Below are 21096 nucleotides of genomic sequence, written 5' to 3' on the forward strand. Positions count from 1 at the left end.
CAACTGTGAGAGACGGAATCTAAAACAAAAATCCAGAAAATCACATTGTATGATTTTTAAGTAAATAATTTGCATTTTATTGCATGACATACGTATTTGATCACCTACCAACCAGTAAGAATTCCGGCTCTCACAGACCTGTTAGTTTTTCTTTAAGAAGCCCTCCTGTTCTCCACTCATTACCTGTATTAACTGCACCTGTTTGAACTCGTTACCTGTATAAAAGACACCTGTCCACACACTCAATCAAACAGACTCCAACCTCCACAATGGCCAAGACCAGAGAGCTGTGTAAGGACATCAGGGATAACATTGTAGAACTGCACAAGGCTGGGATGGGCTACAGGACAATAGGCAAGCAGCTTGGTGAGAAGGCAACAACTGTTGGCGCAATTATTAGAAAATGGAAGAAGTTCAAGATGACGGTCAATCACCCTCGGTCTGGGGCTCCATGCAAGATCTCACCTCGTGGGGCATCAATGATCATGAGGAAGGTGAGGGATCAGCCCAGAACTACACAGCAGGACCTGGTCAATGACCTGAAGAGAGCTGGGACCACAGTCTCAAAGAAAACCATTAGTAACACACTACGCCGTCATGGATTAAAATCCTGCAGCGCACGCAAGGTCCCCCTGCTCAAGCAAGCGCATGTCCAGGCCCGTCTGAAGTTTGCCAATGACCATCTGGATGATCCAGAGGAGGAATGGGAGAAGGTCATGTGGTCTGATGAGACAAAAATATAGATTTTTGGTCTAAACTCCACTCGCCGTGTTTGGAGGAAGAAGAAGGATGAGTACAACCCCAAGAACACCATCCCAACCGTGAAGCATGGAGGTGGAAACATCATTCTTTGGGGATGCTTTTCTGCAAAGGGGACAGGACGACTGCACCGTATTGAGGGGAGGATGGATGGGGCCATGTATCGCGAGATCTTGGCCAACAACCTCCTTCCCTCAGTAAGAGCATTGAAGATGGGTCGTGGCTGGGTCTTCCAGCATGACAACGACCCGAAACACACAGCCAGGGCAACTAAGGAGTGGCTCCGTAAGAAGCATCTCAAGGTCCTGGAGTGGCCTAGCCAGTCTCCAGACCTGAACCCAATAGAAAATCTTTGGAGGGAGCTCAAAGTCCGTATTGCCCAGCGACAGCCCCGAAACCTGAAGCATCTGGAGAAGGTCTGTATCGAGGAGTGGGCCAAAATCCCTGCTGCAGTGTGTGCAAACCTGGTCAAGACCTACAGGAAACGTATGGTCTCTGTAATTGCAAACAAAGGTTTCTGTACCAAATATTAAGTTCTGCTTTTCTGATGTATCAAATACTTATGTCATGCAATAAAATGCAAATTAATTACTTAAAAATCATACAATGTGATTTTCTGGATTTTTGTTTTAGATTCCGTCTCTCACAGTTGAAGTGTACCTATGATAAAAATTACAGACCTCTACATGCTTTGTAAGTAGGAAAACCTGCAAAATCGGCAGTGTATCAAATACTTGTTCTCCCCACTGTATATGGTTGCTTGCAGAGTGAATTGATATTGGGATAGGATGGGATGGGATGACTGAAGAGTTACAGTAACTTATAGGTCATGTATGTACCACCGCATGATTGACATGTTATAAACAGTTAATGATAAATGATGATAAATCCTAACACTTTAATTCACCCTCCCGCACTCCCTTTCTCCCTCTCTCTCCTGTCAGATTTGTGTGTAAGAACAACGGTGTGTTGTTTGAGAACCAGCTGCTTCAGATCGGCATCAAGTCTGAGTACCGCCAGAACCTGGGTGAGTTTGGGCTACTAGACAATGCTTGAATCCTAAGTCACATTTGTCACATTGATGTGAGTTCTGGGAGATTGCATTATGTGTGGGTCTCAAGTTAGGGTTCTTCCCTTGAAGTATTAACCCTTTTCATGCAGGTAAGTCCCATGTGAAATACATTAGCCTATATGCTGTAACCTTATTGAACTGATGTCTGTACTGTTCTATAGCTTTGGTAAGTACGTCTGAGCGTGCACAGAATGTAATAGATGGCGTCATTTTGTATTTGTGTTCACATCCTAGCTTTGTCATGTCCATTTTAGTATACAGAATGTTTTATTCAGTGGTTGGGTACGCTTCAGTTTCTATAATGCATTAGATGTTAGGTGAGTGAGCATGATGCATAACTATATATATATACAGCTGTGGAAAAAATTAAGAGACCACCGCAAATCTTTCTTAAATCAGCATCTCTACATGTATGACAGCCATTCCATTCCAGTGTCTGTTGAATTCCAACACAGGCACACCTCATTCTACTGAATTAGGTACTGATTAGGTGATCACCTGACCCAAATCTTATTTAACGAGGAAAAGTATCCTCTTGCAATAGGACCAGTTGGATGGCAAAAACAGTGCTAATAGTACCTCAAAAGTAATATTAATCAAAAAATAACTATTGACCATGCAAGAAGAGTTAAAAAGGAAAGTTTTGACTGAGGAAAAGAAGGGTTCAATTCTGGCTTTACTGGCAGAGGGATACAGTGAGCGTCAGGTTGCTTCCATCCTTAAAATTTCAAAGACGGCGGTTCATAAGAACAAGGTCAAGCAGCAGACATTGGGGATAACAAAGCTACTGACCGGGATGACCGACCAACTCATTCGAATGTCACTCAACAACCGTAGGATGACATCAAGTGACCTACAAAAATAATGGCAAACGGCAGCTGGGGTGAAGTGCACAGCGAGGACGGTTCGAAACAGGCTCCTAGGGGCAGGGCTGAAGTTGAGCAAAGCTAGAAAAAAGCCCTTCATCATTAAGAAGCAAAGAAGAGCCAGGCTGAGGTTTGCAAAAGACCATAAGGATTGGACCGTAGAGGACTGGAGTAAGGTCATCTTCTCTGATGAGTCCAATTTTCAGCTTTGCCCAACACCTGGTTGTCTAATGGTTAGACGGAGACCTGGAGAGGCCTACAAGCCACAGTGTCTCACACCCACTGTGAAAATTGGTGGAGGATCGGTGATGATCTGGGGGTGCTTCAGCAAGGCTGGAATCGGGCAGATTTGTCTTTGTGAAGGACGCATGAATCAAGCCACGTACAAGTTTGTCCTGGAAGAAAACTTGCTTCCTTTTGCTGTGACATTGTTCCCCAACTCTGAGGATTGGTTTTTCCAGCAGGACAATGCGCCATGCCACACAGCCAGGTCAATCAAGGTGTGGATGGAGGACCACCAGATCAAGACCCTGGAAAATGGATGGTCACAAGCCATCAAACAAAGCCGAGCTGCTTGAATTTTTGCGCCAGGAGTGGCATAAAGTCACCCAACATCAATGTGAAAGACTGGTGGAGAGCATGTCAAGACGCATGAAAGCTGTGATTGAAAATCAGGGTTATTCCACCAAATATTGATTTCTGAACTCTTCCTAAGTTAAAACATTAGTATTGTGTTGTTTAAACCGACCTATATCCATCCTGCCCTGCCTTTCGAAAGTATTTGAAAGCCTAGTTAACAGATCACCGACCATTTCGAATCCCACCGTACCTTCTCCGTTATGCAATCTGGTTTCCGAGCTGGTCATGGGTGCACCTCAGCCACGCTCAAGGTCCTAAACAATATAATAACCGCAATCGATAAAAGACCGTACTGTGCAGCCGTCTTCATCGACCTGGCCAAGGCTTTTGACTGTCAATCACCGCATTCTTATTGGCAGACTAAATAGCCTTGGTTTCTCAAATGACTGCCTCGCCTGGTTCACAAACTACTTCTCAGATAGAGTTCAATGTGTCAAATCGGAGGGCCTGTTGTCTGGACCTCTGGCAGTCTCTATGGGGGTGCCACAGGGTTCAATTCTCGGGCCGACTCTATTCTCTGTGTGTGTGTATATATATATATATATATATATATATATATATATATATATATATATATATATATATATATATATATATACACACTGCTCAAAAATATAAAGGGAACACTTAAACAACACAATGTAACTCCAAGTCAATCACACTTCTGTGAAATCAAACTGTCCACTTAGGAAGCAACACTGATTGACAATACATTTCACATGCTGTTGTGCAAATGGAATAGACAACAGGTGGAAATTATAGGCAATTAGCAAGACACCCCCAATAAAGGACTGCTTTGCAGGTGGTGACCACAGACCACTTCTCAGTTCCTATGCTTCCTGGCTGATGTTTTGGTCACTTTTGAATGCTGGCGGTGCTTTCACTCTAGTGGTAGCATGAGACGGAGTCTACAACCCACACAAGTGGCTCAGGTAGTGCAGCTCATCCAGGATGGCACATCCATGCGAGCTGTGGCAAGAAGGTTTGCTGTGTCTGTCAGCGTAGTGTCCAGAGCATGGAGGCGCTACCAGGAGACAGGCCAGTACATCAGGAGACGTGGAGGAGGCCGTAGGAGGGCAACAACCCAGCAGCAGGACCGCTACCTCCGCCTTTGTGCAAGGAGGAGCAGGAGGAGCACTGCCAGAGCCCTGAAAAATGACCTCCAGCAGGCCACAAATGTGCATGTGTCTGCTCAAACGGTAAGAAACAGACTCCATGAGGGTGGTATGAGGGCCCGACGTCCACAGGTGTGGGTTGTGCTTACAGCCCAACACCGTGCAGGACGTTTGGCATTTGCCAGAGAACACCAAGATTGGCAAATTCGCCACTGGCGCCCTGTGCTCTTCACAGATGAAAGCAGGTTCACACTGAGCACATGTGACAGAGTCTGGAGACGCCGTGGAGAACGTTCTGCTGCCTGCAACATCCTCCAGCATGACCGATTTGGCGGTGGGTCAGTCATGGTGTGGGGTGGCATTTCTTTTGGGGGGCCGCATAGCCCTCCATTTGCTCGCCAGAGGTAGCCTGACTGCCATTAGGTACAGAGATGAGATCCTCAGACCCCTTGTGAGACCATATGCTGGTGCGGTTGGCCCTGGGTTCCTCCTAATGCAAGACAATGCTAGACCTCATGTGGCTGGAGTGTGTCAGCAGTTCCTGCAAGAGGAAGGCATTATGCTATGGACTGGCCCGCCCGTTCCCCAGACCTGAATCCAATTGAGCACATCTGGGACATCATGTCTCGCTCCATCCACCAATGCCACGTTGCACCACAGACTGTCCAGGAGTTGGCGGATGCTTTAGTCCAGGCCTGGGAGGAGATCCCTCAGGAGACCATCTGCCACCTCATCAGGAGCATGCCCAGGCGTTGTAGGGAGGTCATACAGGCACGTGGAGGCCACACACACTACTGAGCCTCATTTTGACTTGTTTTAAGGACATTACATCAAAGTTGGATCAGCCTGTAGTGTGGTTTTCCACTTTAATTTTGAGGGTGACTCCAAATCCAGACCTCCATGGGTTGATAAATTTGATTTCCATTGATAATTTTTGTGTGATTTTGTCAGCACATTCAACTACGTAAAGAAATAAGTATTTAATAAGATTATTTCATTCATTCAGATCTAGGATGTGTTGTTTAAGTGTTCCCTTTATTTTTTTGAGCAGTGTATATATAAAAAATAAAAATAAATTGTCATTTAGCAGACACTCTTATCCAGAGCAACATACAGGAGCAATTAGAGTTAAGTGCCTTGCTCAAGGACACGTCGACATATTTTTCACCTAGTCGGCTCGGGGATTAGAACCAGCGACCTTTCGATTACTGGCACAACGCTCTTAACCACTAAGCTACCTGCCGCCCTATTTTTATATCAATGATGTCGCTCTTGCTGCTGGTGACTCTCAGATCCACCTCTATGCAGACGACACCATTTTGTATACATCTGGCCCTTCATTAGACACTGTGTTAACAAACCTCCAAACGAGCTTCCATGCCATACAACACTCCTTCCGTAGCCTTCAACTGCTCTTAAACACAAGTAAAACTAAATGCATGCTCTTCAATCGAACGCTGCTGGCACCCGCCCACCCAACTAGAATCACTACTCTCGACGGGTCTGACCTAGAGTATGTGGACAACTACAAATACCTAGGTGTCTGGTTAGACTGTAAACTCTCCTTCCAGACTCACATTAAGCATCTCCAATCCAAAGTTAAATCTAGAATCGGCTTCCTATTTCGCAACAAAGCCTCCTTCACTCATGCTGCTAAACATGCCCTCGTAAAACTGACTATCCTACCGATCCTTGACTTCGGCGATGTCATTTACAAAATAGCCTCCAACACTCTACTCAGCAAATTGGATGTAGTCTATCACAGTGCCATAACAGTACATAATGCATTATAACATGTATGTGTTCTTTTGGAAATGTCACCTAAATGTGTCCACTTGACATAATATATTCTAACGTGTGTGTGTGTTTTTGTTTGTTTTTCTAGGGAGGATGTATCTGTTCTATGGCAATAAGACCTCGGTGCAGTTTGTCAGCTTTAGCACCACAGTCAGCTGCCCAGGGGAGCTGCAGTCTCATATCCTTCAATGCATTCACTTACTGTTCACGCACGCACGCCCACACACATACAGGCGCACACACACACACCCCTATCTTGCACACTATGTGTTAGTGTTGTCACGATAGCAGAATTTTGACTTCGATACTTATACCAGGTTTAGTATCACAATACGCGATACCATCACGATACTCGATATCAAAACGATGCCAAAATGATACCACAGCAAAAAAAAGAAGGCATATTAGCCAAAGTCACAAAATGGCAGTTGATCCAGACAGATAAACTCTGCTACTGCTCTGTTCAGTCTTTGGGCATCTTTTAAGGTCAATGTCATTACATTAATTTTTTTATGTCAATTTTTCTGAGAATGGAAACAATAGGCTTTAGAACACCAGATAACTGTAACTGTAAATCACCATATTGGCATTTTGTTGCATCACTGGCAGGAATTCCTGAATTTACTGAGACTATGACCTCTGCATGCATTAATAAGCATAATTTGCTGGTGTCAAACCATATATGAAAACATGATACACATTTTTTTAAGCTGAGAAACAGCCCTTTCAAATGTTATGACATACAATAGCACCACACTAATCAAATGTTAAGTCAAGGAAAAACACTGACGAAAATCAGTTTTTTCCCCAAACAACTGCCATATACACAACTTCCTCATGAAGATGGAGAAAAACGTATCTAAGTCTTCCTTATTTTGTAAGCTTTGAAAATCAGAATAGTAATTCATACCATTTACTATGAATGAGTTATAGCTGTTTTAGTGAACAGTGATATTTTTCTAGAATTCTATGGATGTTCTTATCTTATTTTTCCTATGTTGTTGCATTACAACCTGTAATTTAAATTGATTTTTATTTGGATTTCATGTAATGGACATACACACAATAGTCTTGTTTCAAGAAATTATAAAAAATAAATAACGGAAAAGTGGAGCGTGCATATGTATTCACCCCCTTTGCTATGAAGCCCCTAAATAAGATCTGGTGCAACCAATTACCTTCAGAAGTCACATAATTAGTTAAATAAAGTCCACCTGTGTGCAATCTAAGTGTCACATGATCTGTCACATGATCTCAGTATATGTACACCTGTTCTGAAAGGCCCCAGAGTCTGCAACACCACTAAGCAAGGGACACCACCAAGCAAGCAGCACCATGAAGACCAAGGAGCTCTCCAAACAGGTCAGGGACAAAGTTGTGGAGAAGTACAGAACAGGGTTGGGTTATAAAAAAATATCAGAAACTTTGAACATCCCACAGAGCACCATTAAATTCATTATTAAAAAATTGAAAGAATTTGGCACCACAACAAACCTGCCAAGAGAGGGCCCGCCCACCAAAACTCACGGACCAGGCAAAGAGGGCATTAATCAGAGAGGCAACAAAGAGACCAAAGATAACACTGAAGGAGCTGCAAAACTCCACAGCGGAGATTGGAGTATCTGTCCATAGCACCACTTTAAGCCGTACACTCCACAGAGCTGGGCTTTACGGAAGAGTGGCCAGAAAAAAAGCCATTGCTTAAAGAAAAAAATAAGCAAACACGTTTGGTGTTTGCCAAAAGGCATGTGGGAGACTCCCCAAACATATGGAAGAAGGTACTCTGGTCAGATGAGACTAAAATTGAGCATTTTTGCCATCAAGGAAAATGCTACGTCTGGCGCAAACCCAACACCTCTCATCACCCCGAGAACACCATCCCCACAGTGAAGCATGGTGGTGGCAGCATCATGTTGTGGGGATGTTTTTCATCGGCAGGGACTGGGAAACTGGTCAGAATTGAAGGAATGATGGATGGCGCTAAATACAGGGAAATTCTTGAGGGAAACCTGTTTCAGTCTTCCAGAGATATGATACTGGGACGGAGGTTCACCTTCCAGCAGGACAATGACCCTAAGCATACTGCTAAAGCAACACTCGAGTGGTTTAAGGGGAAACATTTAAATGTCTTGGAATGGCCTAGTCAAAGCCCAGACCTCAATCCAATTGAGAATCTGTGGTATGACTTAAAGATTGCTGTACACCAGCGGAACCCATCCAACTTGAAGGAGCTGGAGCAGTTTTGCCTTGAAGAATGGGCAAAAATCCCAGTGGCTAGATGTGCCAAGCTTATAGAGACATATCCCAAGAGACTTGCAGCTGTAATTGCTGCAAAAGGTGGCTCTACAAAGTATTGACTTTGGGGGGTGAATAGTTATGCACGCTAAAGTTTTCTGTTTTTTTGTCTTATTTCTGGTTTGATTCCCAATAAAAAATATTTTGCATCTTCAAAGTGGTAGGCATGTTGTGTAAATGAAATGATACAAACCCCCCCAAAAATCAATTTTAATTCCAGGTTGTAAGGCAACAAAATAGGAAACATTCCAAGGGGGGTGAATAATTTCGCAAGCCACTGTAATGACAGTAATTGGCTCTTATAACTTCCATTTCTTCTTACATACATTGCATAAGGCCTATAGCCTAATACACGAAGAGTCAGAATAGGAACAAATTAAAAGCATGCAAGAAAGGTGCAATGACCAGTGACTTTAATAGTACCCATGTCCGCAATTAATCACACTGACTGGAGTGCCACAACCTAGCTAACGTTACCAGCCTGAGATTTCAAGAGTCAGTATCTAGTTAGCTAAGTTAGCTAGCTAGCTATCATCATAAGGGTTAGGCATCAGGCTTAGGCTACATTAATTCTTGCAATCAACAGCCAGCAGGCTTAGCTACTAATTTTAGGAATTATATCACAGATAAACAGACACCTAATGAGAACTGGCTATTTAGTTAATTAGCTAGCTAGCTAATAATTATAGCTATGGGGGTTGGGGATCATACCTAGCTAGCTACATCTTTACTGGTAAAAAAAACAATCCTGCAGCAGCCCTCTCTGGCTGGCTGGCTACCTAGCTAGCTACTTATTGAATGACACTAGCCAGTTTGTTTTAGCTGAAAATACTAATATTGACAAATGTTCTTCAAATTGTCAATATTAACATTTTATTTTGTACAGCTATCAAAGAAAACATTAAAAGACAAGAGAAGAGCTAAATCCGTTTCTTACCTTAATGTGAGCAGGGGTGGGAAAAGTACCCAATTGTCATACTCAAGTGAATGTCACACAAAATACTACTTGAGTAAAAGTCAAAGAATTTGATTTTAAATATACTTAAGTATCAAAAGTAAATGTAATTGCTAAAGTATACTTAAGTATCATAAGTAAAGTATAAATGATTTTAAATTTCTTATATTAAGCAAACGGCACGACTTTCTTGTTGTTTTTCATTTACGAATAGCCAGGGGCACACTCCAACACTCAGACATAATTTACAAATGAAGCATTTGTCTTTAGTGAGTCCGCCAGATCAGAGACTTTTGAGAATGGTGTTTTCCTGCTAATGGAACATTTGCGCTTAAAGCCTACTGCTGTGTGCGCATTGCTGTGCTTATAATGTGAAGAAATAGCCTAATAGTTTATGAACATTTTAAGCTAAACGTTCTCATCTGCGTCAGGCTCATTGCTTAAAAAAGTATTTTTGATGCTCGTGGTTGTATTAATTTGGGCTCTATCGCATCCCACAACAGTCCCAGACTATGTATGGAATATTTATTTCTCGCACAGAATAGAATTTGTTAGGCTTACTCATCTTGTTGGCTGACGAAAGGTAAATGTTCTTCCAATATCTTCAATATGCCCATCGGAATTGGATAAGGAGGCATGCAGTTGTGTCCCTGATGTGTCGGTCTTCACTTGTAGCCTGTGAGAAAGACCCGATCACGTGACAGAGAGCCATGTGAGTGAGAGGTGCTTCAGCACGCAGCCAGGAGAAGGGAATTATAATTATTAAATTCGGCCAGTTGTGATACATTTGTATCATTTAGTAAAACTAAATTTGTATCACAACTAAAGTTACATAAATAACTCTAAATTAAGCATATAGGAGTACCTGTTTCTTTGTTCACCGCTCAACACAGAATAGCTGCATGTGCGCAGTCCCTCAAATCCTTTGGAGAAAATATATTTTCTATTTTATTCAGCTATGTTCAATTGTATTCTTCATACTATAAAATAATGCCACGGAATTCTAAGCAAATCTTGTCTGCCAATTAAATAGTGTAGCCCACAGCCATATGGCATAGCCAGATCAGGACCTAACATAAGGACAACCCAGAGTATGCTGTTATGTTCTTCTGAAATAGACTACATTTTCTTCATATCATGTTTCTTTAGACCTGTCAAAAATAAATAATGTCTTTGTTGTGATTGTGTAGGCTATATTAAATGGATTTATTATACTGTTTTAAATGTAGATGTTCCAAAGGTCTGCATCAGTGACTTGTAGGCTATGCGTGGAAGCCAGGAGATGCTAAATGTTTATGTTAATTAACGGTCAATTACCATGAGACCTGCAGTTATTTGCTTGACCAATCACCAGCTGACAAAATGTCATGACCGCCACAGCCATAGGCCTACCCATACCTCTAATAAACGTTGTCCAAGATCCTAAAAATAGAGATGTTTCTATGTTAAATGCAGATGTTTAGTATTAGGGGATCTCTTCGATTAGTTTTACTAAGTGTTTTCATTCCCCTTTAATGAATCAATTACACAATCATACAATACATTTGACTTTGTTTTTACCAATCCAACTACATATCAACATAATGGTAATCATTTTTTTGAATGATAAATCTCTGTTGATCTCTGTTGGGTAAATGAAGATGTAGCCTAGGCCTATCCACAATACAGTTGAATGCATATTCAATATGAGTGTATGCATGCATTGAGTTGTTGAGCTTGTTTTGGTTGATTTCATGGGGCTACAGATGATAAACAATCTGTTTCCTTTACATTTGGGACTTATTTTATTGTACTGATCAACAACATTTGCGTAGAAGTAGCGCACATTTCTATAAAAGAAGCTGTCTCTTTAATCAAAGTAACAAATTCTAGTACTGAACCATTTTTCATGTACTAGTATCAAAGTTTTGGTATACCGTGCAACACTACTATGCGTGTCCCTTGGGTTGTAGGCTATACTTGCATGTATTTAACACGCATAGCTACATTCAATATACAGTCCCCCCTGTGTGGTCTCTTGTCCCGGCTCTGTTCCTCTCCTTGACTGGCTTTCCCACAGCTCAACGTGCAGACCAAAACAGTGGAACCCCTAGTGGAGGGAGGAGCACAGGTGCAGCAGGTCATCAACATCGAGTGTCTGACCGACTTCATTGACGCTCCGCTGCTCAACATCAAGTTCAGGTACACGCGCGAGTACGCACACAGAATATTACACAGAACATACAATACAAACACCTCGCAATCACGCATGCAAGATCAGTAGTATCCCAAACATACACACGCACACACACACACACACATTTTGTTTTGTCATCTTCAGTAAATAAAGGTGTGTGTGTTCCTCTCAGGTATGGGGGAGCCCTGCAGAACATCTCTCTCAAGCTGCCTGTCACCATCAACAAGTTCTTCCAACCCACAGAGATGGCTGCCGCAGACTTCTTCCAGCGCTGGAAACAACTTAGCCAGTGAGTGAGAGTGGGTGTAGGGGTGGGTGTGAGGGTGTGTGAGAGTGTGTGTAGGGTGCGAGCATGTAAGAGTCTGTATTTATGACTGTTTTCTTCTCTTTTCAGGCCCCAGCAAGAAGCACAAAAGATCTTCAAGGCCAGCCATGGCATGGACACAGAAGTGCTCAAGGCCAAGGTACACACACACACACACACACACACACTGTAGGCATATTCATTTCATTCCCTTGCCTTCTGAATGTCTTCCACATCCTACTCCCCCCTCCCTCTCTTGTCTCTAGTTGCTGGGCCTGGGGACAGCCCTGTTGGAGAATGTGGATCCTAACCCAGAGAACTATGTGTGTGCCGGAGTCATCCAGACCAAGGCCCAACAGGTCGGCTGCTTGCTGAGACTGGAACCCAATGCGCAGGCCCAGGTACACACACACAAATGTACATGCATATATACACACACACACACGTACACGCATACGCATATATACACACACACAAATGTACATGCATATACACACACACACGTACACGCATACGCATATATACACACACAAATGTACATGCATATACACACACACACACACACGTATACGCATATATACACACACACAAATGTACATGCATATACACACACACAAATGTACATGCATATGCACACACACACACACACACAAATGTACATGCATATACACACACAAACAAATGTACATGCATACACACACGCACTAATGTACATGCATATACACACACACACACAAATTTACATGCATATACACACACACACAAATGTTGATGCATATACACACACAAATGTACATGCATATATATACACACATGCATAAATACACACACACACGCACGCACAAATGTACATGTATATACACACACACACACACACACAAATGTACATGTATATACACACACACACATGTACATGCACATACACAAACATACACAAATGTACATGCATATACACACACACACAAATGTACATGCATATACACACACAAATGTACATGCATATATACACACACACACACACACACACACACAAATGTACATGCATATACACACAAATGTACATGCATATATACACACACACACACAAATGTACATGCATATATATACACACACACAAATGTACATGCATATACACAGACACACACAAATGTACATGCATATACACACACACAAATGTACATGCATATACACACACACACACACAAATTACATGCATATACACACACACACACAAATGTACATGCATATATACACACACACACACAAATGTACATGCATATACACACACACACACAAATGTACATGCATATACACACACACACAAATTACATGCATACACACACACGAATTACATGCATACACACACACACACAAATGTACATGCATATACACACACACACACACACACAAATGTACATGCATATACACACACACACAAATGTACATGCATATACACACACACAAATGTACATGCATACACACACACACACACACGTACAAATGTACATGCATATATACACACACACACACACACACACACACAAATGTACATGCATATACACACACAGAGTCCGTCTGTCCTTCTCTGTGCTGCTCTCATTGCATCACTCACGGCTGTCTGTGTCTTTCTGTGTGCTGCTGCAAATCAAGCCTGGCGAGCAGGTAACACATCTGTCCCTGTTCTCTCTCTCTTTCTTTCTCCTCATCCCCCTCTTCTCTCTTTCACACCCTTTTTTTCCATTTTCTCATTCACTTTTCCCTCCACATTGATTCTTCCACACTTTCTTACTGACACCCCAAATTGAACACTTGAATCTCCACATTCTTTCTCTCGCTCTCGCTCTCTCTCTCTCTCTCTCTCTCTCTTGCTCTCTCTGTGCAGTGTTAGACTCCAGGTTGATAATGTGTCATCAGTGTAAATCCATTCTACCCTCGTCTCGTGTTAAACTTTTAGATGATCCAATATATACAGTGCCTTAAGAAAGTATTCATACCCCTTGACTTATTCAACATTTTATTGTTACAGCATGAATTCAAAATTGATTAAATATATATTTTTTTACCCATCTACACACAATACCCCATAATGACGAAGGGAATATATATTTTTAGAATTACAGAAATATCTAATTTAAATAAGTATTCACACCCCTGAGTCTATACGTTATAGAAGCACTTTTGGCGTTGATTTTAGCTTTGAGTCGTCTTGGGTATGTCTGTATCAGTTTTGCACATCAGGACTTTCACATTCTTGTTTTGAAGGCATTCAAGCGTTGCTTTTGCTGTATGCTTGGGGTCATTGTCCTGTTGGAACGTAAATCTTTGCCCCAATCTATGATCTTTTGCACTCTTGAAGCAGGTTCTCATCAAGGATTTGCCTATATTTGGCTCCATTCATTGTTCCATCTATCCTTACCAGTCTCCCAGTCCATTCCGCTGAAATGCATCCGCATAGCATAATGCTGCCACCACCATGCTTCAACGGTAGGGATGGTGTTAAGATGGGCGAGGAGCTGTGCCTGGTTTTCTCCAGACAAAACGCTTTCCATTCAGGCCAAGAGATACATTTTTGTCTCGTCAGAATCATCTTTTGCCTTATGCTCTGAGTCTTTCACGTGCCTTTTTGCAAACTCCAGGCGTGCTGTCATGTGCCTTATTCTCAGGAGTGGCTTCCGTCTGGCCACTCTCCCATAAAGCCCAGATTGGTGAAGTGCTGTAGAGACTGTTGTCCTTCTGTCAGGTTCCCCCATCTCAGCCAAGGAACTCTGTAGTTCTGTCAGATTGGTCATTGGGTTCTTGGTCACCTCCCTGACCAAGGTCCTTCTTGTACAGTTGCTCAGTTTGGTCGGATGGACAGCTCTAGGCAGAGTCTGGGGAGTTCCATATTTTTTCAATTTCCCAATGATGGAGACCACTGCTCTTGGAAACTTTAAACACTCTAGAAATTGTTTTATACCCTTCCCCAGATATATGCCTCATCACAATTCTATCTTGGAGCTCTACGGACAGTTCCTTGGACTGCACGGTATAGATTCCGCTCTGACATGCACTGTCAACTGTGGGACCTTGTATTGAGTGTTTCTTTCTAAATCATGTCCAGACAACTGAGTTGGCCACAGATGGACTCCAATCGAGTTGTAGTGACATCTCAAGGATTTTGAAAGGAAATTGGATGCCCCTGAGCTCAATTTGGAGTGTCATATCAAAGGGGTGTGAATACTTACACTACCAGTCAAAGGTTTGGACACACCTACTCATTCAAGGGTTTCTTTATTTGTACTATTTTCTACATTGTAGAATAATAGTGAAGACATCAAAACTATGAAATAACACATATGGAATCATGTAGTAACCAAAAAAGTGTTAAACAAATCAAAATATATTTTATATTTGAGATTCTTCAAATAGCCACCCTTTGCCTTGATGACAGCTTTGCACACTCTTGGCATTCTCTCAACCAGGTTCATGAGATAGTCACCTGGAATGCATTTCAATTAACAGGTGTGCCGCCTTAAAGGTTATTATGTGGAATTTATTTCCTCAATGCGTTTGAGCCAATCAGTTGTGTTGTGACAAGGTATGGGGGGTATACAGAAGATCCATATTATGGCAAGAACAGCTCAAATAAGCAAAGAGAAACGACAGTCCATCATTACTTTAAGACATGAAGGTCAGTCAATACGGAACATTTGAAAGTTTATTCTAGTGCAGTCGCAAAAACCATCAAGCGCTATGATGAAACTGGCTCTAATGAGGACTGCCACAGGAAAGGAAGACCCAGAGTTACCTCTGCTGCAGAGGATAAGTTCATTAGAGTTACCAGCCTCAGAAATTGCAGTCCAAATAAATGCTTCACATAGTTCAAGTAACAGACACATCTCAACATCAACTCTTCAGAGGAGACTGTGTGAATCCGGCCTTCATGGTCGAATTGCTGCAAAGAAACCACTACTAAAGGACACCAATAAGAAGAAGAGACTTGCTTGGGTCAAGAAACACGAGCAATGGACATTAGACCGGTGGAAATGTGTCCTTTGGTCTGGAGTCCAAATTTGAGATTTCTGGTTCCAACCGCTGTGTCTTTGTGAGACGCGGTGTGTGTGAACGGATAATCGCAGCATGTGTATTTCCCATCGTAAAGCATGGAGGAGGAGGTGTTATGGTGTGGGGGTGCTTTGCTAGTGACACTGTCTGTGATTGATTTAGAATTCAAGGCACACTTAACCAGCATGGCTACCACAGCATTCTGCAGCGATACACCATCCCATCTGGTTTGGGCTTAGTGGGACTATCATTTGTTTTTCAACAGGACAATAACCCAACACACCTCCAGGCTGTGAAAGGGCTATTTTACCAAGAAGGAGAGTGATGGAGTGCTGCGTCAGATGACCTGGCATCCACAATCCCCCAACCTCAACCCAATTGAGATGGTTTGGGATGAGTCGGACCGCAGAGGGAAGGAAAAGCAGCCAACAAGTGCTCAGCATATGTGGGAGCTCCTTCAAGACTGTTGGAAAAGCAATCCAGGGGAAGCTGGTTGAGAGAATGCCAAGAGTGTGCAAAGCTGTCATCAAGGCAAAGGGTGGCTATTTGAAGAATCTCAAATATAAAATATATTTTGATTTGTTTAACACTTTTTTGGTTACTACGATTCCATATGTGTTATTCTACAATGTAGAAAATAGTAAAAATAAAGAAAAACCCTATAATGAGTAGGTGTGTCCAGACTGTTGACTGGTACTGTATGTGAATGAGATTTCTGTATATCATTTTAAATCAATTTGCTAAAATTTCTAAAAACCTTGTTTTCACTTCGTCATTATGGGGTATTGTGTGTAGATTGGGGAGAATGTAATCCATTTTGAATTGAGGCTGTAACACAACAAAATGTGGAGTAAGTCAAGGGGTATGAATGCTTTCTGAAGGCACTGTATATATATTATGTGTGTTTGAACTTTACTGACCACCCTGTATGTTAATTCATGTTTAAGGGTGTGTGTGTCGTCTGTGTGTAGTCTTGAGCACACGTGTGTGTGCGCATGTTAGTGTGTGTGTGTTTACCCATGTTAAACCTGTGTCCCCTCTCTCTGTCAGATGTACCGGCTGACTCTGCGCAGCAGCAAGGACACCGTCTCCCAGCGCGTCTGTGACCTCCTGGCAGAACAGTTCTAAAACCCTGAGTCTAGAACCCACCCAACGCGCTCCAGGCCGCCATCATCATCACGCTGTAGACACCCAACACACCGAGACCAGCATTTCAACTCACCCCACCCATTTCATCCCTCCCTCCCACCCCACCCATTTCATCCCTCCCTCCCACCCCACCCATTTCAGTCCCACCCATCCATCCCCCCGAACAAAGAATCAACGAGAAGAAGGAAACATACCTACATAAGGGAAGAAGGAAAAATACCTACATAAGGGAAAAAAAAGCAGCCGTTGCCACTTACACGACTGCCCTATTATTGTCATGTATTATTATTGTCAAGATTATGATTCCGATTCTTATTATTATTACTGTTTATTATCATCGGCGCTACAATTCTTGTTTTGTTCTGTGTTTACCTGTGAACGTAAGTGTATGACTGTGTGTGTGTGTGTGTGTTGGGTGTGTGTTCTAGAATCATGCTGGTGTGTGTGTCCTGTTCTTCTCCGTCCTGTCTGTTTAAGCCCTTGAGTGCTCCTGTACTTGTGATGACAGCTGGTGTGTGTGTGTCCGTGCGTGTGTGATTCATGGGGGAGGGTGGGAGATTCTGTGCGTCGATTCCGCGACATTTCAACCTTAGACTATTCCTGGGAGTTGCATGGGAGGACCAGTTCTACATACACACACACATATACATGTATAATACACAGCCAGATACTCTCACATGTAGGCACATACATGCATATATTTGTACATGCTTAAGTGTCTGTGTAGGGAGGGAGGGGTAAAACGAAATCACACTAAAGAAATGGGACGCTTCTGTGTAAGAGTCCAAAACTACACACTCTAAACCCCCACCTTCACCCCAACCCCATCTCTTCTCCACCCTCTAAACCCCCACCTTCACCCCAACCCCATCTCTTCTCCACCCTCTGCTGTCCCAGATCCCCACCTGTTATACATAGATCCCAAAGGCCTCTATCAGTATAATCGCTGAGATATAATAGTCCATAAAATAATTGGAAATGGCCAGTGCACTTTAGGTGGTTCCAAGAGACCTCAGTCCATCAATACCCCTCAAACACATACACACACCACCCCACTCCCACTTCCCCCATCTTTCTGGCGTGTAACCATACTTTATATATAAACTCAAATGATTCTGTACCTGTTCATGGAATATATATAAAACAAATAATGTAATTAATTACCCCTTTTTATCTTTTTTTTTATTGTCTCATATTTCCTTTTCATTCCTTTTATTAGTAGTGGAGTTATTGAAGTGTTTGTATGTTTCTTTAATGGTGTAATGCTGTGTTGCTTCTGTTGTGTGTGTGTGTGTGAAGGTAGTGTGAGAGAGTAGGGCCAGCAGTGTGTACCCTGCAAATAGGGTAGAGGGGTCAGCTAGAAGGAGAGCGAGATGGAGAGAGTAGCAGGGTAGCTGGTCTTGTTTACAGTGTTAATCAGACAGAGGCGAGGTTGACACTTGACTTAAACCTATCATAAAGCCTACTGAAAGCCTACTTACCACCATCGTAAGCATGACATAACAGATGAGGAATTATAAGACGTTGTGAAAACTGATGTAAGTTTATTTCAGATTAGCAATGTTTTTGGACACTTGAGGCAGGGCTCATTGGTTGAGAGCTGACATGGGATGTTTTATGACAGCTTATGACATGTTTATGTCGTGCGTAAGTAAGCATTGAGCAGGCCCCATTGATGGGGAGTTCAGGTGGTAGTTGGGAGGAGTTAGAGGGCAGTGGGCCAGTCCGTGTTCACATGAAGAGTGAAGCGGCAGAGCAGAGGCCTAGTCTTCATTATTTTGATTTGTTATATTTTTGTGCTGAAAAGAGGGATGGGATTGGAGAGTAGAGTGCTGCTTGACACCGTGATTGACTGAACAAAGATGAGTACCTCAGAACTTGATCTCTAAACACGCACAGGCTTGTGCACGCACACACACGTCACAAATACTTACCGTATGGTATTAATTGGGAGAAGATTGCAATTTGCAGAAGATTGATTATAATCTTTGACAACACAACCAACCACAAAGACACTGGACAGCACTTATCTGTAAACTCACATTTCAGACACGCGCGCACCCACATGTCCATTCTTAGAGATGAGAGAGGAGAGAACTCAAAGACCAACTGTCAATCACAACTACCGGGATCGAGTCATCAGGGGTGAGCATCGCGCGTGTGTGTGTTTGAGTGTGTGTCGGTGTACCACGTGATACAAATATCCTAAATTATGTTTGAGATATGGTCATATTAGTTTCAACAGGAGTCACTTGTACGTCTAACCCATGCAGCATTGGTGGGACAGTCTGATCATTGTAGTGGGAACTGTAGAATAATTGTGTGTGTGTGTGCGCGTCTATGCAGTATCCGCTAGCTAATGCAGCCCCGTGTATCGGTGTTAAACCTGTCAGATACCTGTGTTAGATTTAAGATTTACTCTGTACTGAATAATGTGAAAGTAAAACTATGCCATATACGCTACCACTGGCTCTCTCTTTCTTAGTGGGAAAGTGTGTGTCTCTGTGTGTGATGATGATGTTCGTCAAGAGGAAGTTATTTCCAAAGCTCACCACAGTTCCACGTCCACAACAAGAAACTGATGTTATGTGTTAGTGCTGGGCTGGAACAAAAGCCTGTACACCCAGCAGCTCTCCAGAACTGTAGTTGGATGTCAGACCTATCAATAAGAACTCATCACATTGATTAAGTAGTAGATGTAATGTGATTTTGCTCATTGAATAAATATCCTGCTAAAGCAGGCAGTGTGGCATGTTACCAGTGTTGGGGAGTAGTGAACTACATGTAGTTCAACTAGTAATTTAGTTATATTTTCAAGTAGCTTGGTGGTAGTTGAACTAAATTCTAATCTAGGTAGTGTTCGAGCTTTTTTGCCATGTAGCGGTGTAGCTTACTACTGGAACTAGACACTACTGTTCTTGCACAAATAAAATAAAATGTGGGTGAAGTAGGTAATAAGTTCCTTTTATAGGCATCAGGTTTGCCAAACTCTCACTTGAAACTGTTTGTGTTTAATACGTTAAATTCCACATTATGTTAACATATGACCCCAAAGTGATCTGTTCTTGCGATTTGTAGTCTGACATATCAGATTTACATATGATGCTTTTTCATGAAGTAGTTTGGATGTAGTGAACTACTTCTTCAAAGTAACTTTAGTCAAGTAAACTATATTTTTCTTGAGGGTAGTATTAGTATAGCTTAACTTCCAGTGTGAAGTAATTGGTAGCTTGGTAAACTATATTTTCAGAGTAGCTTCCCAAACACTGCATGTTACCAACCTGTACCCAGTGGTGGGGGAAAAGTACCCAATTGTCATACTTGACTAAAAGTAAAGATACCTTAATAGAAAATGACTTAAGTAAAAGTGAAAGTCACCCAGTAAAATACTGCTTGAGTAAAAGTCTAATAGTATTTGGTTTTAAATATACTTAAGTATCAAAAGTAAATGTAATTGCTAAAATATACTTAAGTATCAAAAGTAAAAGTGTACATCTTTTGAAATTCCTTATATAAAGCAAACCAGGCAGCACCATTTTCTTTTCTTTTTAAATTTACCGATAGCCAGGGGCACGCTCCAACACTCAGACATAATTTACAAACGAAGCATGTGTTTAGTGAGTCCGCCAGATCAGAGGCAGTAGGGATGACCAGGGATGTTCTCTTGATAAATGTGTGAATTAGACAATTTTTCTGTCCTGCTAACCATTCAAAATGTATCGAGTACTTTTGAATGTCAGGGAAAATGTATGGAGTAAAAAGTACATAATCTTCTTTAGGAATGTAGTGAAGTAAAAGTAGTCAAAAATATAAATAAAAAAGTACAGATACCCCAAAAAACTACTTAAGTAGTACAAGTATTTTTACTTAAGTACTTTACACCACTGCCTGTAGCTCTGACCTAATGGCTGAGGATTACTTTGAA

The 21096-nt window shown here is 42.1% G+C and overlaps 1 protein-coding gene across 6 annotated transcripts in view; it reads left to right on the forward strand.

Moving 5' to 3' along the window:
- ap2a1 (adaptor related protein complex 2 subunit alpha 1) overlaps window positions 1–19634 on the forward strand; it is a 60288-nt gene extending 40654 nt beyond the window's left edge. For 3 of the 6 annotated variants that reach the window (XM_045210837.1, XM_045210839.1, XM_045210842.1), the window contains 8 exons: window positions 1704–1786; window positions 6337–6426; window positions 11556–11679; window positions 11847–11963; window positions 12069–12138; window positions 12245–12379; window positions 13629–13640; window positions 17073–19634. In XM_045210837.1, coding sequence (XP_045066772.1) covers window positions 1704–1786; window positions 6337–6426; window positions 11556–11679; window positions 11847–11963; window positions 12069–12138; window positions 12245–12379; window positions 13629–13640; window positions 17073–17150 — 709 coding nt within the window. In that variant the 3' untranslated portion in view covers window positions 17151–19634. The remainder of the gene's footprint in view (window positions 1–1703; window positions 1787–6336; window positions 6427–11555; window positions 11680–11846; window positions 11964–12068; window positions 12139–12244; window positions 12380–13628; window positions 13641–17072) is intronic. The other 3 variants (XM_045210838.1, XM_045210840.1, XM_045210843.1) reach the window with 1 other exon arrangement.
- The last annotated feature ends 1462 nt before the right edge of the window (window positions 19635–21096 follow it).

The sequence above is a fragment of the Coregonus clupeaformis genome, chromosome 35, assembly GCF_020615455.1.
Source record: "Coregonus clupeaformis isolate EN_2021a chromosome 35, ASM2061545v1, whole genome shotgun sequence".
Lineage (NCBI taxonomy): Eukaryota > Metazoa > Chordata > Actinopteri > Salmoniformes > Salmonidae > Coregonus > Coregonus clupeaformis.